At 38.3% G+C, this 22,240-nt stretch overlaps 3 protein-coding genes across 5 annotated transcripts; 2 read left to right on the top strand and 1 right to left on the bottom strand.

Moving 5' to 3' along the window:
* Nucleotides 1–580: 580 nt before the first annotated feature.
* Nucleotides 581–9,100, top strand: LOC135645048 (probable folate-biopterin transporter 4). 3 transcript variants are annotated; one of them, XR_010498654.1, is made up of 8 exons: nucleotides 581–833; nucleotides 951–1,078; nucleotides 1,950–2,171; nucleotides 2,252–2,704; nucleotides 2,818–3,015; nucleotides 4,902–5,039; nucleotides 6,236–8,668; nucleotides 8,766–9,100. XR_010498654.1 is itself a non-coding variant. In XM_065163091.1 (7 exons), the coding sequence occupies exons 1-7, from the start codon at nucleotides 750–752 to the stop codon at nucleotides 6,495–6,497; spliced, it is 1,485 nt and encodes a 494-aa protein (XP_065019163.1). In that variant the 5' UTR covers nucleotides 581–749; the 3' UTR covers nucleotides 6,498–9,100. The 3 variants fall into 3 exon arrangements, 2 of the variants coding, with proteins under 2 accessions (XP_065019163.1, XP_065019164.1); XM_065163091.1 differs by having other exon boundaries at nucleotides 6,236–9,100; XM_065163092.1 differs by lacking the exon at nucleotides 2,818–3,015 and having other exon boundaries at nucleotides 6,236–9,100.
* A 527-nt stretch (nucleotides 9,101–9,627) lies between these two features.
* Nucleotides 9,628–15,495, bottom strand: LOC103995131 (vacuolar cation/proton exchanger 3). The gene is made up of 11 exons (XM_018830861.2): nucleotides 15,186–15,495; nucleotides 14,167–14,234; nucleotides 14,044–14,072; nucleotides 12,594–12,790; nucleotides 12,281–12,499; nucleotides 11,749–11,868; nucleotides 11,546–11,662; nucleotides 11,417–11,470; nucleotides 11,203–11,319; nucleotides 10,156–10,246; nucleotides 9,628–10,074 (listed from the first exon to the last, which is right to left on the bottom strand). The coding sequence occupies exons 1-11, from the start codon at nucleotides 15,378–15,380 to the stop codon at nucleotides 10,031–10,033; spliced, it is 1,251 nt and encodes a 416-aa protein (XP_018686406.2). The 5' UTR covers nucleotides 15,381–15,495; the 3' UTR covers nucleotides 9,628–10,030.
* A 1,263-nt stretch (nucleotides 15,496–16,758) lies between these two features.
* LOC103995039 (uncharacterized) lies at nucleotides 16,759–21,086 on the top strand. Its single transcript, XM_009415528.3, has 8 exons — nucleotides 16,759–16,977; nucleotides 17,051–17,142; nucleotides 18,422–18,488; nucleotides 18,639–18,669; nucleotides 18,783–18,923; nucleotides 20,526–20,551; nucleotides 20,633–20,688; nucleotides 20,810–21,086. The coding sequence occupies exons 1-8, from the start codon at nucleotides 16,936–16,938 to the stop codon at nucleotides 20,847–20,849; spliced, it is 495 nt and encodes a 164-aa protein (XP_009413803.2). The 5' UTR covers nucleotides 16,759–16,935; the 3' UTR covers nucleotides 20,850–21,086.
* Nucleotides 21,087–22,240: the final 1,154 nt, after the last annotated feature.

Below are 22,240 nucleotides of genomic sequence, written 5' to 3'. Positions count from 1 at the left end.
TCGAACAAACACTTGACTTGCTGCTGTTCAAGTGCCCGGAGGAGGAGCGGCCGTGGGCTTTATCCTTTTGTTTGTGATTGATGGTTTGTGTTCAAAAATTACATATTAAGTGATTCTGTAAACTCTTCCATAGTGAGTATGGATGTATTATTGTCGTCTTAGATGTAGAATTCATCAATTAATAATAGCTACTGCACTCTTTAAACATCCCTCTCTCCACAATGTTCTTTTCCGGCGAGTGCTGCTTGGTTTTCAGCATGATGATGACAAATATAGGAATCATCTGTGTGCATAAGACTCTAAAAACATGCCATAAATCAGTTCTTTTAGTAATGCCGGAAAATTAAGGACAGACAGTTCAGCATAAAGACATGAACGACAAGTGTCATGCGTTATCCATCTGCTTGTTTGCCCGTCGAGATGGCTGACGAGCTACGAGGGCTTATGCGTAAGATCGAGGTTGCAAGGGACTTATTGACTAAAATTTGTAGGAGTAGATACCGAAAGAAAAGTTTGAGAGGGATGTATCTGCAATTTGGCTTCTCAGGTCTTAGGTAACGCGTACAAGAAGCGTTCAACGGTTCGGACTCGAAACTCTTGAGGAGAAGAAGGGGAATCAAATCTCCGGAGCGAATCTTCTCGTCCCTCGCGCCCGCGCCCTTTCGTTGCTATTTCATTCGATTCACCGCCGGCGACAGGGCCGCGTTGGTCGAAGTGCGCGCGGACGGTGGTTGAGGTGGGCGGCCGAGATGCGGATCGGTTGGGCGACGCGGATGCGAGCCTCCTTCGGGGCTCCCTTCCTCTGGCTCGTTACGCTGGTCTACTTCACCCAGGTTCCCTTCTCTCTCTCTCTCTCTCTCTCCCGTTTTCTTGGTCTTAGGGTTCTGAGGTCTGTGATCTTTAAGTGCTTTCGTCTAACTCTAACGTCTAATTTGATGATCGTATTACAGGGTTTCAGATCGTTCGTATGGACAGCAGTTTCGTACCAGATGAAAGACATACTGAAGCTATCACCATCGGCATCACAGTTCGTGGTCTCTGTTGCACACTCTCCGTGGAGCATCAAACCAATTTACGGGTATTAAATCATTTAGCGATCGTCAATCTTCAAATTGAGAATCTGTTACATAAAAGACGAGCATGGTGCCATGTTAATTTTAAAGGGCAGTAAGACATCAAATTAAAGTATCATTTGATCCAATAGCTTGTCCAACACGGGCCTCGTTATGTAAATGTGTTGTATTGGCAACTCTTATGATATTGATCCATATTTCATCTGGCATGAGGATGCTAGCATTTATTCCTTTTGTTTTTTTTTTTAATCTCAGATTTAAGTCGATCAGAAACATTGAGATATTTTTAATGTTTCAATAACTTCTCATAGCTGCACATGCAAAAACTTTAAGGTTTCCTGTGGCAGACTACACTTGTTTCAAATGTTGACATTTAAAAAACATGGAACTGTTGATGAAATGCATGGCAGATGTATTAGTTTAACTTTTTACCAATCGTATATTAAATAGATTTGTTGTGAATTTATTTAAATGCATGTCTGTTACCCAAAGAAAAAGTTATAAATGGTAACATTTCTAAGGAGACAATTTGGATGAAATGATAAATATGCCCGGCATGTTTAGTTCTGTGAACTATATGATACAATAAATTGTGTATATTACATGGCGATGAAATGCTACGTAAGTATGATTTTCGAAGAACAAAATGCTGGTTTCTTGGACAGAACTGTATCGCCGTCCTATGGAGGCCTTATTGTGGTATGTTCTTAACATTCACAATGGGCTCTGTGCGAGAAACGACAGAAAAAAAATGTTGATTACTTGGGATCATCTTTCTTTTTATTCGAGATATTCTAAATTTGATGTGAAATTGCTATCGATCACCCTGTTCTATGTTTACCTGTTTTTTACATGGTTGACTTCTTGTTCGTGCAGAATTCTGTCAGATTGCATCCCTATTAGCGGGAGGAGGAGACTCCCATACTTGGTTATATCCACTATTCTTTCTCTTTTTCCGTGGCTCATCCTTGGTCTAGCAAATTCTCTAAGGAGTTCACGTGATTCCCTTACTGCTTTCTTGACATTACAAAATTTGGGATCTGCCATGGCGGATGTTGTTGTTGATGCAATGATTGCAGAGGCAGTTCGGTCTGAACTGTATGTAGAATTTACATGGCTTTGTTGTTTCTGATCTTAGACTTTCATTAAAAGCTGATACTGGACTCCATTTTTCACAGTGCAGAATTTGCTGGTGATCTCCAATCTTTGTCATGGTCTGCTATGGCCTTGGGAGGAATATTTGGGAGCATGTTAGGAGGGTACACATTGTCCCATCTCACAATAGACACAATATTTTTACTTTTCTCTGTTCTTCCAGCAATTCAGCTTCTGTCGTGTGCTTTAGTCAAGGAGACTCCTTTACAACTCGAAAGCTTGCAACATTATAAGAATGAGGAAAATTTGGAATTCAAAGAAGGCACTAGAGATTATAAAAGAAAAGATACCCCCACCAGGACATCTGATACTTCCAGAAGGAGGAAGAATAATCATAAATATCACAAAAGGAAACTGAATTTGAAATCTGAGATTTCTGAAAAGCAGCCCGGTCCACTAGTTGCAAGATACGACATATCTCTGAGGTCAACTATCGTTAGTTTGGCCAAGGCCTTCAAGCAGCCTATCATCCTAAGGTAACCAAAGAATTTTATGTTCTTTAAAGTATTTTATTTGTTCCCTTTATATATCAAACTTCCTAAATAGATGCAATTATTGATATTGTATTTTTGACTATTGGGAATGCCAGACCGATGGCATGGTTTTTCCTCTCAAATGTTGCAGTTCCAAACCTCTCAACGGTGATGTTCTATTACCAGACTGAGGTTTTGAACTTGGAAGCATCTTTTCTTGGGACTGCACGTGTGATTGGGTGGTCTGGACTTATGCTTGGTACATATTTATATAATCGATATTTAAAGCGTAAGAAGCTAAGACACGTCCTCATGTAAGTCAAAGAAAAATTACTCATGGCTTCCTACTTTCTAAATCTCATGTTTATAATTACTATCATGTAGCTTTTTATGTTGGACAATTTTTCAAGATTGTTTGCATGCTTCCATTTTTATAAAAGATATTCAAAGAAATAATGTAACAGATTAATGTGATGGGAGAACATTCAAGTCCATGTTAAATCACTTTTTAGTGCTTAGAAACAACATGTTGATCTTCGAATCAGAGTAAGGATGGCATATAACTGTCTTCGAGCCTGCTCCTTTTCTAGTTCTGTTGGCATATTAGTCCTCTTGATTATTTTTTGTGTAATATAAAGATCTATGTGTTATACTTTCATTTGTTGGTCAATATATCAATAAAGACAGTGAAAGTTCACTTAGATGGAGAAGATATGCAATTATTATTTAGTACAACATCAACAAAATGTTGTTCTGTTCTAAGTATTTGGGGTCGGGTATTAGTAACTGTCAAAAAAATATATCTTATGGAGAATTGTGACATATAGTATAATTCAAATTTTATACAATTTAATATTGAGTCCCTATGTTGGTGGAAAACTTGTCTATTGGACTATCCCTTATAGTATAATTTTCATTTTTAAAGATTGATTTAAACCAAGGTTTTAACTTTATCTTCCTATTGGCATGGGGTATATTAATATGCGCCAATATACCAAGCTATGCCTATGCTTGGCACTGCCTAGCTTGCTCATGGTACTGTATGAGGGAAAGGGAGAAATTGAGAATAGAGAGAAATATAAAGGGAAAAAATAGTAAGAAAATGGCATTACCTCCTTTCTTGTTTTTTGGTGGACAGTTATGCATCTCAGTGAGGTGAATGTGGTGGACCGTGATATTTGATGAGATCTGGCCATGTTTGTCTAAATCCTTGGCTCTCAAGGATGGTTTTAAATGGCAGCATATGTTAGAATATGATAAGATTGCTGTTGCCATCATTAGTTTCAGTACTCCTTTTTGGAAAGCAACTATTTTCTTTTGAAAAAGTAAGTATAAAAGGAGTGTAATGTCTATATATGAGAGTAACATGTTTCTGTTCCAGCAATATAGGGCAAAATGCCTGATCCTCAACTTTTAGCTGAAACTGAAATCATTGATATGAAGACTAATATCAAAACGATGCCATGATTTTTCTTATGGCATTGTAGTTATTGCAGACCATTATGATTTTACGCACCAAGGAATAGAGCTCACCTAGGTCATGTGGCATTGGAGTTGCATGGTTATTTTATACTAACTAATTTCTGAGTTCCGAGCTGTGAACCTAGCAGTGGAATTGACCATTAAGAAGCCTTTTCTTATTTTAGTTCCATATAGTCCCTGCTCTAGCATTTCAAGCAGTTGCAGTAGCTGGTTGAGAATTTTTTTAGTTTTAGTTCAAAAAGACAATCTTTGGTAAGGGCAAATGAATTAATTAAAAATAACTAAGCATATAGGAGACAAGTATATTTGCCATTTTTAATGCAGAATCTTTTAACTTATCATTCATTATTCTTTTTATAAGCGTGAAGACAAACGAAAGTTTTTCATGTGCTTTTAAAAATTACAATTGCTTAATTTGGTACCTTGCAAACATTAACTCATTTATTCCTTTATATCATTCTCTTTCTCTCTCTCTCTCTCTCTCTCCCCTCCAAATGATGTTTCTGAAAAGTAACAAATTTAGTCCTGTCCTTTTGTAAAAGGTGTGCTCTTCGAGGAGTCACAGTGTCATACAACATTTGTTTATTACATCTATATAACTTTGCAGTTGTTAACCAACGGCAGTTTCCCAAGTAATACTATGCAGTGATACTTTTTAACTTAATGTTTCTAAGATTCTTATTCCTGCACCTAACTGTACTTGTGAATAACATGACAGGTATGCTCATATTGGCCTTGCAATTGTAAGCCTCTCGGACATCATGTTAGTATCTAAGTTGCATAATCAGTTGGCTATGCCAGATAAATATATAGTACTATGGGGATCAGCTTTCGGTGATGCAATTAAGCAATTCAAGTACTTTCTAATCTTTGTTCTACCTTCGCTACCTATATCTATGCTTTCTTTGTCTATGATAATCCCAAGTTTGTGCAAGTGGTTGGCAATTCTTTTCTCCATGTAGTTTGAGATTGTTATCTGCGAGTAATAGTTCTGGATTATAAATTGTTTCTCATAGCATACATGATAAAGAACCCAGATAAGAAAAATGTTCACACTAATCATCCAAATTATAGAGAGATTAAACTTTTGAAGTATTTTCCCTGATGATTTTAGTGTGGAACTCTAATGTAAATTTACATCTATAAGAAAAATTTACATCTATATTTTCCCTGACCATTAAGTACAAATTGACTTATTACATCATATAGATCCTCGTGCTATGCTGACTTGTTGGAAATTAAATTGAACCAGTGGTGATTTAATGGACTTTCCAATTGTGTACATGTTGGTTTGATCTTTGCATTTATTACAACATTCTTCAACTGTCAGTTTTTCAGTTTGCACATTGAAGAAACCTTGAACTTGTAGGTTTTGGGATTCTTGTGCCTATATGTAAAGAATCGGAGTTCATTCTCGCTTGTTTGATTTCTCAGATATCGTATCAATGATCATGTCTCTGAACTACTGTATGCTGATGTATATTCCTTTCAGCTTCAAAAATTATGATTCTTATGTCTCAAAATGTTGCTGCTCCCTGACACCCCCTTTATCATCGTTACTCCCTCGAAGAGTCTATCCATTCACCACTCTTGCAGTTTGGCAACTCACATAATAGATACTTATCTTAAGAACTAAAAATTGTAAATCATAATCAAATTATACTTTGCATGAATTATAAATAAACATGAGAGTTTCAGTGCTTTACATTATTGTACCTAACAGTTCACCAGAAGAAGTCATGTTAAACTTGAACAAGGTAAGAGAGAGCTTTATTTGCAGGAAGAAATCCCTTTAAGTTGAAATGTTTCAATCCGTTCTTGACCGTCAAATACATTTAATTGTATGATATTACTGCTATGTTAAGATAAAACCGAGTTTCAATCCTGCAAGTACACTTAGAAAAGAATCAAATTTAGTGTTTGCAACATTTGGGGAATGAGACGGAGAAGTCCGGATTGTATGCTGCTGAATGAGATATTGGATTGACTTTTTTTTTTGGTAATATTTTAGCCGTGACTATAGTTTCTAATGATGTTTTATATCTGATGCAGGTTGATGCCATTCCTGATAATATCTGGGCAGCTATGCCCCCCGGGAATTGAAGGAACACTTTTTGCCCTGTTTATGTCCATAAATAACTTGGGAGCCACTTTGGGCTCATTCTTAGGAGCTGGTTTGGCATCATTGCTGAACATTTCTTCGGAGTCTTTCGATAACCTTATTTTTGGTGTGGCTGTGCAACTATTAGCCACTCTGCTTCCCATAACCTTTCTGTTTCTGATTCCAAAGGAAGCGACCGGATTAACATCATAATCACGGTGATGGACCAGCAGAGAAATCTCCCTTTTGTTTCACTTTCTGAGTTCAAAAAACTGCAGTCAAAAAAAAGAAACTGAAAGGCCAGTCGTTGATCGTCTGAAAGAGCAAAGATTTAAAACATAAAATAGTGTTGCTTCACTTTTAACTCAGCAACACAATTGCTGATTTCTGGTCAGACTAGACTAGTTGGAGCAATCATTTGAATCAATCATGAGAGAAATATTGTACCTTGTTCGATACTATCGTTCGTGTCTCCATCCGAAAGCTTAGCCGCAGTCCAATGGATGGTAGCGGTGTGTTGCTGTTTTTGTTGTCATTCAGGGAGTACAACCAAGTCGAGGAGGGCGAGGAGAACTACTGGGCTTTTGGGCCTTCAACAGGCCTCATCGTTAAGTCGGCCCAATCAGCATGATTGCAAATTCTAAAGTTATGGATGGCTCCTCCTGTCATCACAACCGTCCATCTGATGCAGTTAAAGCAGGAGACTGTCGAGCTTGCAGCCTTCAGATTGCAATCACGCAACTGATCTCACCTATGAAATTGGAATCAGTTATGGGTTTGTAATCATGCAGGGGGATGGGTTAGGCATCTATATTTATTAATAATAATAATATTATTAATATTATTATTATTTTCCGGATAGGTAGCAGTTCCATCCTACAGATCCATATAAGCAGGAGATCTATAGGCAGGGATTGAAACTGCAATGTCCTTTAGCACTGAAGTAGGAGCTTATTTTGGGCCCATCCATGGTTTTGGCCTTGACAAAAAGGGGAGATTGCTTGAAGGGGTGACTGAGAGCTAGCTTTTTCCTTTTATCGTGTGTATCACATAAAAATGCATCACAACAAGCTCTGCCATCCCCATTAAGAAGGCTCTTTTAATCTCTGCAGGGAACCCTGTATCCCCCTCTGACAGTCCGCCACCGCACCCCCATTCATAGTAGCTCTCTTTTGACCCATCCCGCCCACTTCCTTCTCCTCACAGAGAGAGAGAGAGAGAGAGGAGCATACTGTCCTTGACAGCGATGCGCATACGGGCACGGGCTTATGAATGGAGGAGGAACATGTGCTGTTTGCCGGAGGAGAATTCTGGCGATGTTTCCATGTTTACTAACGACCGAGATGCCTTCCATTTATAAGCATCACTAACTGGCTCTATTTATTTAGATAAAACAAGTTTTATTTTCTGCCTCTGCACGCTTTGCGGAATAATCTTAATCATGCAGTATTTTTTTTTGGACTCAACGAAGAGTACTCCGCAGCAGCACCCGTTCGCCCATCTTTCTCATCTGTATGTAGTCTTTGGGTTCTATAAATACCACACACAAGGCCGTCTCGGTGACCCAATCCAGCTCACGAGAAACACCCATTTTGTCGCACATGGTTCCTTTGCCCATCTGCACATCGTTTCAGACAAGCCTCCTTCGTCTTCGTTTCTGGTACTTTTGCGTTGCAGGGCTGGCGAGGCTTCCGGTGCCGACGGACATTACTGAGGTGTGGCATGGCATGACATGGCATTGGTAAGATGGTTTTGCTCAAGACCGCGCAACACTTCCATATGACGGCGCATCGCTGTGCTCGCCTATCCATCATGGAGGAGGGAGGAGGCGATAGGGCTGGACGTCGATGCGCTGCTCTATGGCCAGGCTGCGCGGTTCTTGCGCAACATCTCGCACCACCTGTTCCCTCTCTTCTTCCTCTCGTCTCGCTCGCTCTCTCTTTTGAATCTTGGAAGGCACTGACATGGTTTTAGATGATGAGAAGTTTCCGGAGAATGTATTGTCACAGGCTCTTTGATCGTCTCCCTCCTTTGGAGCTTTCGTGCAAGCATCGAGCTTCGTAAGAGAGGTTTATCTCACATCAAATTCATCTACTCTCCTCGGAGCCAAAAAGAACCCAAGGAAGGAAACAAGCAAGGCTGCAGCGCACTTCTCTCTTCTACAAAGCATCCAGCTTCGCAAGGGGAGTAGTAGGGTTTCTGTCACCACCAGGTTTGGCCGGCTGACTCCAACTTTTGTTCCCCATCTTTTCAGTAGAGACGTAGCAGAACGTGAGCTGGAAGCGGATGTGATTGAGGAGACGGCGAGCAGAACGGCTGTCCTCCCAACACACAGCAGCCAATTCCGCTCTTTCAAGTCGGGCATGAACCGGCCCTGATCTCAGGTTCGGCGGTCATGATGCATGCAGAATGATACACACATACGCACACATACGGCTGAGATCTGTGTGCGTGCATGGATTTGGCCGCCTTCATGTGCAGGTTCGGCAAAGATTCGAGCGAATGGCCGTGTGCTGCACGTTGGAATGTCCCATTCTTTGGTCCACTCATCTGCTTCCTGCTTTGTCCATTCATTACATGAAGGTCAATTTCACTGCAGCAATATTGGCTGGTTATATGCGATGTGCTGAGGACATGACTCACCTCACCCAACCTTATCATCTTCTTCGAAAGGCGTAACTTAAGCATTGTAATTAGAATTCCACCCTTTTCTGGAGGTGTGCATATATAAGACTATATATAGTGAGTGATACAAGGAAGAGTTCAATGTGATTGCTGTGTGAACTTATACTAAATCAAGCTCTTGTATTGAATTAGATCACTTGCAGTGATGCAGTTCTGTTCGCTTAGTGGATGAGTCGTCATTTGCAGCATTATTTTCTTAGCTGATGTTGATTGCATATATATAGGCCGATCTTACAAGCTGTGAGGCTGACGACTTACAGAGTCTCAAACCAACAAAACAATATTATCTCATCCCCTCAGAAACAAAAAGCAAAAGAATCATGTACACAAAATATTATGATGAGGCATGCAAGTTTGGGGATCCTTCTCGGTTTCTACCCAAGCGAAGAAAAGAAAAGAGATTTGTCCATTGGTGGTCGGTGGCCATCAGCATCAAGACAGTGGCCATCTGACATTGATATGATTCCTGCCACTGGGATCAATCTACATGTCGTTGATGCCAAACAAATTCCATGTCATGTCCCTCTGTATTAAACATACCTCTGCTTCATCTCATCTACACAAGGATTCAGATCAGAAAACATTTTTTTGCAGGTGATTTAAGCCGAAATTTAAGACTTTATTGTAATCACACGGAAAAAGAAAGGTTAAGCAGTAAGTAGAGGTTCCAGATTACACACAGTACACCATCAATGAGTCAGTCGATTACTGATCACACAAGAAGAGGAGGATGTAAGTTTCAGTGTTGCTGAGGAATGGGAGCAATTAGTCTCAGGTTTCAATATGATTTCATGGTTGACAGTGATAAACCAACCATAAACTCTAGATGAATGAAGACACTGTTTTTGCAGCAAGAGAATGGTGACATATCAGCCATTTATACTTTTGTATGCTAAGTTACACTTTGATTGTGGCAGAACCAAACCAATATAAAATAGTCATTTTTCAATAAATTTGAATGTGCAACTTATGCCCGCCCTTCATGGAAAACCATATATTTACTGAAGTTGCAGTCGCTAACGGTACAAACTCAGAGAACCGCAGCCGATGATTCACGGATCTCATCGGTATCCATTGACCTCCACGGGAGCAACATAAACATGATCTGATCAAAGCCAATGTTAACTAGTTAGGAACATAAAATGATTCTATAAACTTACTGCAGAAGCTTCTAATTGGAACTCACCCAAAGGGGTTTGACAGAAAAAGAATACTGCAGCAATGACGACATAGCAAAGTAAGAGGACCAGTCCTTTCAGATAGTGCCAACTTCCATCCTGCACCGAGAACACGTATTTTTCAGGCAAGTTGCATCTGAACATTACAATTTCCACACACACCAAGCACAGAGATACAGGTGGTGTTATACATAAAGCAATTCTATTTGATAAAAGTCAATCTCATAAACATAAGATGAACCTGATGTTGACAAACATTTTGACGATTGCAGTTTGGGCAAACAAATAAACATGTGCATAGCATCTAACAAGCTAATCATGATTCACAAATAGAGGATTACCAAGTGAAAATATGAGCACATCACTGTCTGTTGGTAGTCATAAACATGATTGTACCCGATAGGTTCTCTATAAGAATGGAAGTTCCTCTACTCTAACTAAATAACTTTTCTTTGAACAAAGCATCAGTAGGCATTGTTGTCATGAATGATCGATCACCTAGGCTCCTGGGCTGCTAGGTCATAAACAAGGTCCAGGATGCACAGGACATGCTTAAATCACCATATGCAGAGATACAATCATAAGAATATAAGTACATATCTTCATGTCTGTGATATCTACTATGTTGCTTTATTGATAATAATGACATGGATCATATTGTTGTGAATCCATTAATATTGACGTACCTCTATTAGCATTAGTAAGAAACCCAGGGATGTACATATTACAGATCATGGGCAATCTTGAAAGTTTACTTCATCATACTCATATGTCATAGATCATGTACTCATAATTTGTGATTGGATTGAAGATTCTTAGTAAACCCATTATTAAGGATATCATTTCATATGTTACTGGCCAATCACAATCTAATAGAACATATATTCAAAATGACCTCCTAGGATCACTTGATTTATCTGATTTATTCTTTTTCATTGATTTGTAAAGACCACTTAGCGGATATGTAGTTCCTCTTTCATGTTACATGTATGATACTGGTATCATCTAATAACTGATCCCAAGTTACAACCACCGGATGATGACCATAGAATCACCTGAAGAGTGAAGGTGGTTATAAGTATTGCCAAAACCAAAGTTCCAGTCTCGAGGAGCTTAAAATTGAGATCCATATGGATGTCCTTTATCCAGGCCACAACAGTAGTCAATGGAACCTATGCATGTAAAGGAAGACAATTAGTCAGTTCCTCCTTGAAATAAGCAAGCTAATATGGGTTATATACAATTTCAATAACAGCTGACTAGTCTTACCAAAAACAAGGAGATTTGAGCTGAAGAGCCCAACGAGATGCCCAAGGTGATATCCTGTTCCACGGACAAATTTGGAACATTGTAATACTTGGTGCTTGTTTTCTTTCATGAAATATGAGCAGAACTTACAATTTTGTTCTTGAAAGCAAAGATGACTGCACCCGCATGTTCAGTTGCATTTCCAACAATAGGTAGCAAGATAACACTAATGAAACTAATTGGCATTCCCCATGACTCTGAAGCTGCCTAAGTGCAGAGAAGGAAGTTATTGCTTTCTTTGTTTATGAAAGAAATAGACCATTAGTAAAGGTGATATGTTTCAATTTTGTTACCTCGATTGTACTAATGACATAATTAGATAGAATAGTGACAAGCATCGTCATTCCTACTAACCAAGCAAATGAGCTAGCAAATCCAATCACCGGTGTATCAGAAACAATATCATCATCCTCCTGTCAATCACCACAAAATTTAGCATTCCTAGCATTTCAAGCATTTAATCATAATTCTATCAGAAAATGTGTTGTACTCTATGCTACATAATTCCAGAAGCATTCAAATAGAACAAAAGGGCAAATGGGCATAAAACCTGCTCAGATTTTTTTAAACATGCAAAATGCATCGGGCCGCATAATCCTTATATTGATGATCTAGACCTGTGTGTCATTCTTATTAGTTCTTAAGTCTTAGAATATTTTATAGTCAAGCAAATCTCTATTGTTTTTGTTCTCTTATACATATATATATATATATATATATATATATATATATATATATATATATATATATATATATATATATATATATATATATATCCAAATTTGCACCTAAAAGACAAAAAACTAGCTTTGTGTATATCCTAACCTCTTGTGATACAAAAAGTTGGCGGTGGGTCATCAGCTGGAAGAACATGCACCCAATGTAGGCAACTAGCATTGCAATGCTGCATGTCCTCGACAGTTCGAGTGTTGAGATTGCATCCACCATGTAAATATCATTTTTCACAACATAGCAGTAGGTCAAAATCAAAATGTGGCAAAGAGACGCCAGCAGGAGCAGCATTAAATTCGCATCAGCTTGCTTCTGAAGTAACATGGCAAAGTCAAACTGTTAAGGAACACTTGGATCAAATGAGCTAACTTTGGGAACTGCACTATAAAAGCATATGTTACTTCACCCTGTCAAATTGGCGTTCTTTGTTAAGATTGGCGAGACCACCACAGAAGAGGGAGGATCCAAGGACAAGGAGTAGGTTGGAGATGGTGGAGCCAAGAAGGGACCATTTGAGGACTCCTATCTTGTCTTTGTGCAGCGCTAGCAGTGCAATTATCAGCTCCGGTGCATTGCCACATGTGGCATTTAGGAGACCACCAACTGCACATGATGCAATTCAACTATAATTTCATATCAAAAGAAATCTTCAGACCAATAGAAATCCAGACTTTGTTAGGATGCTGTGACAATACATGGATATATAACAGCCTTGATCATTATAAGTCAACCAGTCTACATTCAGAATATGGTTTCAGTTTGACTTAACTGAAAAACTCATCTAACATAGCTAGTTTTCCCGGCCCATCATTTTCCAACTCTAATATTATAGAACTTATGCAATTTGGGCTTCATTTGGAAGAAGATCTAATATTGAGATAAAACGATCTGGAAGTCATCCCATCTGGGGTGCTATTAGGTCATATTCAACTAGGATCCTAACAAAATCTGGATAAGGAGCCATGCATTCCAAAGGCGTATCCAAATACAATAACTACTGGATTTAGTCAAATATCAAAATTGTAAGCTTACTATTAGATGCAGAACAGGAATCATCACCTAATGGACTAGTTTTAAGGATCCAAACCATTTAACCAGGCTCAATTGAATGGCTGTCTATTTCCATCAATATAAACAAGGACGAATTTAGTGCATGAGGCTCCCGCCAATGCGGGGTTTGGGAGCGTCTGGCAATTTCTGTGACTCAATCCTGATCTCTTATCGTTGAACCAAGACCCATTATGTACATCAATATATAGCTCTTGTATGCAAATGGGTGATCAAAGCAAATTTCTGTTTTCGAAACAGTGAAACAAAATCCAATAATTTGGTTCACTAACCAAAATACTTCATTAATTGAGCTAAATTTCTTTACCTGAATCTTTAACAAACAGTATTTCAGTATGAATATTGTTCAAAATAGAATGTAGACCAATGTTTAAAATGTTTTTCAGAGACCACTTGCTGATAACATTTGAAGTAAAATTAACCATTCCATTAGATGAGTTTACCTATGCAGCATATATATTTTACAAAGCTAAATGGTCTACAAGTTGGATATAGAACATCCTACAAGATCTATCAAGTTCAAGATGAAAGTGATAATAAATCAAACAAATGACCATTAATTCTAAAACCTAGTATATCAAATGTTTAACACTTTGCAAGAACACAATGCATTATTTAATTATCTTTTCCTGTAGTTCAGGATCATATGTTAGTAACTTTGCTTTTCGTTGATATTTCATGATTAACTTATGACCAAAATATATTAAGTAGATAATAATGGATCCTATCAAGAGCTCAAGAACATGAATGTAGTTACAAATGAATAATTAACCAAAGGATGCATTTACCTGTTGGACCAGCATAATATGCAATTTGCCTGTTGGGAATTGCATTAAAGGCAAACATGTCAGTTGACCTGAAATTTGAACCAAAAGAGAATACGAAGGATCTTAAGATTAAACAAATCTTACTCGCTGAGGAAGCTCATGCGTTCGGCAAGAGGGACGAGGCCTATTAAACTTAAGCTAAACACCCAAGCCTGTTTTGACCAATGAACCAAAAAGATAACAATCAGGTACTAAAAATAAATGATATTGGAATAGCAGAGCCACAGAGGAAGATTCTTGAAAGCAAGCAACAACCTTGATCCAGGTGATAGGGAAAAGAAAGTTCAAATTAAAGTGTTACACTTTTGCCAATGGTGGTATTGTTTGTTTTCTTTAGTAGCAAAGTGATTTGTGATGTTTGTAATTATTTCCTGGTTCAGAGAAGAACATGGCATCAGATTAAGGCAGGTGATAAACACAACCAAAAAAATTCATGAAGTGATATGAGAGAGAAGCAACAAAAGGTGAGATGAAGGATGACAGAGTAAGACAGAAGAAAATTATCCCCTTCCCCGATCATTGCGAACACCAACCAGATATTAGAATTCTCACCCATTATTTGGTCATTTAAAATTTTAGATCAATGAGGACTACTTTGTCGGTACAAGGTAGACTAGTTTCAGTAACTACAAGAGAACCAGTGCTGGACTCGGTGTTCCATGCTGCTAGAACAGCTGCAAGGAGAATTTTGGTAAGGCAGCGACTTAACTCTGCGATGAAGTAAAAGAAACTGATTTGCTGCATGAACTTTTGCCAAATGATTATATTGACTGAAAAATCCAGAGTTTACCATGTCTCTCGTACTCGGGTGAAAGCTGCGGTAGATGTATAGTAAAACTGAGTGCAGGAGGATGCCAAAGACACATCAAAGTAACAAAAGACCAAAAAGAAAACTTTCGGCGGGTGGTGTTCCTTCAGATTGAACCAAACACCGAGGAAAAGCGACCAAATCAAAACTATCCTCTTCACACACCTTTTATGTTCATAACGTAAACTTATCGCATTACGTTTGCCGTCGTCATAACCTAAAAAGGAAATCTTTAACATGCATAATCCACTTCAACGAGACATCGGACCGGGGATTGGGGAGACAGGGGGATTACCTGGCCGAAGCGGAAGCAGCGAGCGGCGATGGCGAGGGGCACGACGGTGAAGAGGGGGAAGAGCTTGGTGCCGAGCAAGACCTCGTGGAGGTTGGCGAGAAAGTTACGGAGGGTATCCGACCGCGCATTGACCAACATCTCTAGGTCGGACCACTTCCGCGGCGGTAAAGGGGACATGCTGCGAGCGCCGGCCATCCGCCACCAGGGAAGCCCGGCCGCTGAAGATCCCGGCCTACCACTCCGACGCCATCGTCACGTCCCTTCCTCAGCTGCAGAGATCGCGAGGAGAGGAGAGTGCCGTTGCATACAAGAGGGAGAGAGGCTTGTGATGTGGATGGGTTTCGCTGACGTGGCAACGTGCGCACGCGACGGTGAAGTCACCGCGCTACTCTTACTGATGAACAAAAATATTCTTTTCCATATTGATCCTTTCCAATTCTCAAAATAACGTATTTGCCATTTTCTTCTTTTTTTATATTTATAAACCTCAAATAATCTCCTCTTTTTATAACATAATAATAATTATTCAAAGAATGGTAATATATCATTTAGAGTTTCAACTCACAGCCAGTTTTTCATTTTTGTATGGATAAATAAATTCCTTTAAAAAATTCTTTTAGAATGTCTTCGCTTGTCAGATAAATTTAATGGTCAAAGTCTCATGTAATATTTAGATGGAAAGAGTTTATATTCCTGAAATCATATAAATTAGAATTCCACCCATTGGCACATGAGATGCTGAACAGATAACAATAATAATAATAATAATAATAATAATAGGAATAAACGAAGAGATATAATAATTATATAACATGGTGAGACCAACATAAGGAGACGTGAGAATGTGATGGACGAACATGTGCTAAAAATATATTTTTAATGAGTGTGTGTGATGAAGAGAAATACTTAAATGATTGAAATAGTTAAATTAGATCTAAATATTAGGTTTGACTTATAGTTTCAAATTTTAAGTTTTCAAATTGAATTAGTGTATGATCTGATATAAATATTAATCTTGATTAATTTGACTCAGATTCGTTATTATAATATTTTCAACATGATATAAAAATTAGGCGAACAAAATTTTGATTCAAATAAATTAAAAAAATTTAAGATTTTGAGTCCAAAAATTTTATTTTTGGTATCATTTTTAATATTTCTTCGACCATCAACAGCTATTAATTTTTGCTGCGTTAGATTGTTGTGAATAATTGTTTGATTCAGAAGGGAATCAACCATTCGATTCATGTGCTTACTGACCCAAACCAAGTGAGGACAAATTAGGTACGGGTTGGCGTGGCCGGCCGTCTAGATAATTAACGTTGTTAGATCCCAAGCAATCCATCTTTAGATCTGCCTTCTCGTCCTTGCATCTTTAGGCCACCACTTTGTTTTTTGTCTGCTGGTCTATCGTCATAAAGATTCCATCAATCTAATCATGTCATTTTTAGTATGTGATCTGCGTTGCATGTTCTTGCATGAATTGTACTTAAATGACATGTTCATGATAATGAAAGAAGAAGAAGAAGAAGAAGATTGACTTTTCGTTTTTCGAGGCACTATCAGATTTGGAACATGCGCAAGATCTTTGGATCGACGAAGCCGATCGGCGTTCGTTTGTGACACAAGGCAGGCCACAGGGGCCCGTTTGCTTCACCAAAACTGGGCAGCCCACGGCTTGCACCGTCGCATAGCCCAGGGCTGCACCATAGAGCAGGCAGCCACGGGAGGCGGCGGCGGAGGCCGAGCGATGAGGGCCGTCGTGCAGCGAGTCCTCTCTGCCAGCGTCGAGGTACGATTGGGCAATGGATCCCTCGAGACCTTTTCAGCGCTGTCTCACTCCCCCAGTCTCATCTGTAACGCAGGTGGAGGGCCGCGTGGTGTCGGAGATCGGCCCCGGTCTGCTCGTCCTCGTCGGCGTCCACGAATCCGACACCGACGCTGATGCCGATTACATGTATGTCCGTTTCTTTCGTCGTTTCTTTCATTCTTTTGATTGTTGCCGCAGATTGTGTCTGCCTCTTCGCGACTATCGTCGTAGATTAACCATCGTCGTTCTCCCGATAATTTGCTTATCTAATAGATTGATATAGAATTAGGACGGCGTACCGCTGCTGAAGAATTCCTAATTAGAGGAGAAACTGGCCTTTCCAGCCATGTCTTGGTTGACGGAGAAGAAGTTTGCTCATGCACCTTCAATTAGACATGGTGTATCACATGGAAAAAGAGTTCATAGGGTTTGATTGAAGTTATTGGCATTGTGGAAGCCATTTTTTGGAGGATCAACGATGGTGTCAGTAGAGAAGTCTTTTATGACCAAATAAGAGAGGAATGTTGTGGTCATCCTAGAGTACAAGTAGGATATCAGATAAATTCAAACCAACTTAAGTTCACAAGCACACGAAGAGGAATCATCCACTGAAAGAGTGCAGAAATGTCAGCCTACACGACTGCCCATTTGAGAGACATTACTACTGATTGTGAAAGAAGATTTCCATGTGATTCACTTGGCACTTGAGACTTCACTTTTTTCCTTTATCTGTCATTAATAATTGCGCTGGTTAAATTGTCCGTCGAGGAACTCATGTATTGGTTATCTGCAATATTGTTGACCAGAATAAGGAGTTGAAAGCTAATTGAAAATCTTATTTAGGAGAAATCTAGTAATTGCAATTTAGCAGAGTAGTGGTGCACGGTTAAAGTCAAATTGCTCATGAGGCTACTTGGGATTTATAAACTTATCAATGTATCATTCTGGTTAGATTATTCACAATAATGAGACACTAAAGGTAAGGTCAGAAAAACAAGGGAAAACTACACTTAATAAGATACAAAAGGTCCCAAAATAGTGTGTTATAGTTTAAAACGTTGCCAAGCCTCTTTCCCTTGGTTTCCATTTTTTCTTACTTGCACTTGAATTTTGCGGGAGCTGCCACAAACATGCAGATCAATGTAAACAAAGACCAGGCGAAGTTGAAGTGTTAAACACTTTTCTGGTTTTGCCTTGGGTTTTGGCAATTTTTGTTCAAACAAATTAAAAAAAACAAATGAAAACCTCAAAATATTGGAATAATACTGAAAATGTATGCAATATAGCTCATAGAAAATATTAATGGATGTGTCTCTGTGATGTTGTTTATGATTTGTTGTATTTCTACAAATGTAGTATGGTGAAAATGAGTTGTTCAACATGAAAGGCATACATTACATGTAAGTGTTCTCTTGTGCAATTGCAGATGTAGGAAGGTCTTGAATATGAGGTTATTTTCAAATTCAAAGACTGGGAAATCATGGGATCTGAGTGTAAGAATTTAAACAAAATGCATATATCCTACATGGATTTTGATTTCAATAAACTGTGATCTACCAAACTTTGAACAGCAAGCTCTGCAAAGTAGAAATTCTCTAGAGTTAATTCTAAATATTATTTAAATAATTCCTCTTCTCTGGCAGGTTAAACAGAGCAATTTTGGAGTATTACTGGGTATGTATTAGCACTCCACAGTTCCTTAAGCTAATTGATAGCTACTTTCCATAGACATCTATTTGATGCTTGATAAATGATCCTCTCCCTTGTTGCTTTTCTGCTTTTTTCAGTGAGCCAGTTTACCCTATATGGTATTTTAAAGGGTAACAAACCAGATTTTCATGTTGCTATGCCACCTCAGAAAGCAAAGCCTTTTTATGAGTCACTTGTTGAAAAATTTCGCAAGTCGTACACTTCAGATGCAGTTAAAGGTATTAATTATATTTGAGTTGGTAAAATGCTTATTATTTTATCTTGCACACCTGATAATGACCAAGCTAATTATCGCTGACTGTAGAATTTTGGTTTCCTACAATTAAACACTTAATTATCATGATGCATCAACAGTGCGATCTCCAGTTGTATCCATATTAATATTGTAGTGGTTGGACAATAGAGCTTCACATTTTCATGTTCCAATATATATTTGTTATTCAAGAAATGTAACTGTAAGTTAGAAAATTCTATTCTGCTTCCTATTCTTTTTGTTAATTTTTCATTGACCAATTAAGAAAATTCATGTTTATGATTCATCCATAAGTTCCTCATCACAAAGAAGCTGAGTCCTAATGTCTATATTCCAAACCTCCCTTGAATGCTCAGTTGTTGGCCTATGCTGCTTCCATTAGGATTTCCTGAGCATGGGAACCTTCCCAGCATTCGTAGACGTCATTAGTAGGTAAAGGATGAGACTAAGGATCTGATGGGCATACTTGAGGTACATCTCTTGTTAGTTACCACCTTATCAAATGGAGAGATTTCCACATGAGTTTTACATGGATGAACAAGGTCAAGATTTGGCAATGTAGAGAGAACTGACTGTGATTATCTAGAACTTTCTTGGTGGTGCTAATTACTTCCTGCCAAGGGGTTTTTTTTATACAGTTTAGCTTTTTTTCCCCTCCTTTCTTCTAAAAATAGTATATTTAGTAGAACATTTTCTCATGATCATGCTGCTTTTAGTGCCTCATTTATGGCTATGTTTGTTAATATTAATTGGCCAATCAATTGCTAATATTACAAAATCTAAAGTTGGACAAAATTGAAATTTTATAAGTTGACTAGAGGCTTATCCTTGTGATTAGTTGCAACTTAAATAACTAGTAGTCAAGTGGCACCACCTAATAGGCATACCTATTTAGAAGAGGGGTGGAAGAAAAGTTGGTTAAATCATGTGAGGGGACACTCATAAAAGATTGTCCTCTTTGTTTTTCTTATTAGTCATTTGTCTTCTTTCGTAACCTGATTTCCATTCCTATTTGGGTACGATGTTATTGCTCGAAAATAAGAGGCTTGAAGTCGAGTTTCAGAGGATTTTTGCAAGATACTGTTGTCATCCTAATTGGAACTTAAACATAATTGAACCTAATAATAATATCATTCGTGAAGCCAGTAACTTTTGTCATCTATTTCTTGTGTACTTCACCAAATCTGCAACATAATGGGCACTATTTACTTGTTTGTGGCACAAAAATTCCAATTTATTGGATTAAGACATGACACGTTGACAACCAAATCCATATAAGGTTAAGTTCAACTCTTATTGGGTTATTCTGAGAATTGCAACTCTTCAGCATGATGCAAGCAAACACACCGTATTTAAATGCTTGGGTTCCAGATCTTTCTCGAGGAGTATGGCTGACATTGTCTTGATATTTTTTTATATTAAAATTTCAAGTAGATATGTCTGTTATGTCCATTTTCTGTTGAAAAGAGTTACTAATAATGCAAACTGTTTGACTGCATTTACACCCTTAAGTACCTTATTGTATTTTACCTTATGCAATTCTGATCATGTCCCCTCAATCCATCAGATGGTGTTTTTGGAGCGATGATGAAGGTTGGTTGACACAAAAAGATCTTTTATACTTCTTTTATGCTAATCTTCTGTTTGCTGCTGCTCATAATTGAAGCTGTGCAGGTTAATTTGGTGAATGATGGTCCTGTCACAATGCAACTTGATTCATCAGTGTCATGGTGAGCTCACTCTGCCGTAGAACTATAAAAAAATATGGAATATATCAAAATTTTGTGTGACATGCCTGAGTTGACTTTTTTTGTTCTATTATTTCGGGACATTGTGATGGATCTCTCTCAGCTCTGGTTCCTCTGAGGTGGTGGAAGTTGGTGAACAATGAGTTCAACCAGTATGAAATCCACTAGGTGTTACCATTAAGTGAGTGTGCTCTTTTTTAGTGTGACTGCATGAGGATGAAAGTGAACCTAGGAACTTTTGTCATAATGCAGTTGTGAATTTTCTTTATGATTTGGTAGTGACAGAAAAAAAAAGGATCCGATCTTCTATCAGTTACATAATTGGAACAATTGTATTCTCAGATTTCAATGATTTTGCACTCATCTAATTGTTCTTTTTATATATTTGCTGACATATTTGAAGTTCTATGAGCACATTAGGATTAAATTGCTATCTAATACAAGTGAATAGCTCGCGTGTGATTCCATTCCTCAAGTTGACCTTATATATAAGATCGAAGTACTCTGGAATTTTGTAAGTAGGATGAGCAGAAACCAAACAGGTATTTGGGTCTTGAAAAACCATAGCAATAAGTACAACTTAAACTAAAAAAAGTTTATAGTGAAGGATTCAGACCTTCTGTAGCAGTTCATCAGCCAAAAATTATCCTACCTTCTGGTCATATGCTTGTTTGCAACTTCAGACTAGTCATGCCAAATCTATTTAGGTGAACCAAGATGATGAAAATGAAGATGACAGAGACTGTAGAGATATCTGCAAATTGGGTTGGAAGATTTCAACCAGAAAAGCTTGCAGATTTACATGGTTGGTGTTTCCTTTTACTTCTTGTTTTCCATGATCATGTGAAGGGATATCAGTCTCTGCTACAACAATTGCTTGTTGACTTGTAACCAAAGTGTTGTACATAGTAAATTGTAGTAAATTTCAATGCAAAGATGCAATAGTTTCTTGATGTTTATGATGTGTGGACAAATTGTTTGAAAGTTTGAACACCAAGCGGCATGACTTGTAAGAAGGTTTCTTTGGCTTTGTCACTGTCATCAACCTGTTTAATCATCTGTATCATTATAATGCTTTGAACAGGCCAGCGTGACTTGTGATGAGGATTCTTAGCCTGTCTTGTCATTGTGGTTTACCCATTTAATCATCTCTACCAAGTCTGATATCGTCCAGTAGGTTGACCAAATTAATCAATACAATAAATGACTATAAGAACATTTCAGAAGTCCCTTATAGGTTTTGCATGGTATTATAAAGTTGATAACGTTCATTATCAAGTGGATGAATGGGTCATCAACTGTGTCATGTGGACATGAAAGGAGGCGTTGGGTCAACGATGAGGAACAGTTCGGGAGTTGACCCAATCAACAGAAAAAAAAACTTTACGTACCCAAATTTCCTACCTTTCACATCAACCAACCCAGCGGTTCGATAGACCGGTCCTCATGGCAGGTAGCCCTTTAGGTGAGCGGCGTTGGGTAGCGTTCGGTATCGCTCCTCAGAAATAATTAATAGAACTAGCCTTTCGTGTCC

The sequence above is a fragment of the Musa acuminata genome, chromosome BXJ3-8 (assembly GCF_036884655.1).
Source record: "Musa acuminata AAA Group cultivar baxijiao chromosome BXJ3-8, Cavendish_Baxijiao_AAA, whole genome shotgun sequence".
Classification (NCBI taxonomy): Eukaryota; Viridiplantae; Streptophyta; class Magnoliopsida; order Zingiberales; family Musaceae; genus Musa; species Musa acuminata.
This window is presented reverse-complemented; position numbering and strand designations above follow the sequence as displayed.

Bases quoted from the DNA above. Each gene is read 5' to 3' on its own strand.
- LOC135645048 (XM_065163091.1), top strand. From the start codon at position 750: ATGCGGATCGGTTGGGCGACGCGGATGCGAGCCTCCTTCGGGGCTCCC. The intron at 2,705-2,817 runs GTAACCAAAGAA...TGGGAATGCCAG, and splicing joins AAGCAGCCTATCATCCTAAG to ACCGATGGCATGGTTTTTCC. The intron at 5,040-6,235 runs GTACTTTCTAAT...TATCTGATGCAG, and splicing joins GATGCAATTAAGCAATTCAA to GTTGATGCCATTCCTGATAA.
- LOC103995131 (XM_018830861.2), bottom strand. From the start codon at position 15,380: ATGGCCGGCGCTCGCAGCATGTCCCCTTTACCGCCGCGGAAGTGGTCC. The intron at 11,471-11,545 runs GTAAGTTCTGCT...TCCGTGGAACAG, and splicing joins TTGCTTTCAAGAACAAAATT to GATATCACCTTGGGCATCTC. The intron at 11,320-11,416 runs GTAAGACTAGTC...TTACATGCATAG, and splicing joins CTCAAATCTCCTTGTTTTTG to GTTCCATTGACTACTGTTGT.
- LOC103995039 (XM_009415528.3), top strand. From the start codon at position 16,936: ATGAGGGCCGTCGTGCAGCGAGTCCTCTCTGCCAGCGTCGAG. The intron at 16,978-17,050 runs GTACGATTGGGC...TCTGTAACGCAG, and splicing joins TCCTCTCTGCCAGCGTCGAG to GTGGAGGGCCGCGTGGTGTC. The intron at 20,552-20,632 runs GTTGGTTGACAC...GAAGCTGTGCAG, and splicing joins TTTTTGGAGCGATGATGAAG to GTTAATTTGGTGAATGATGG.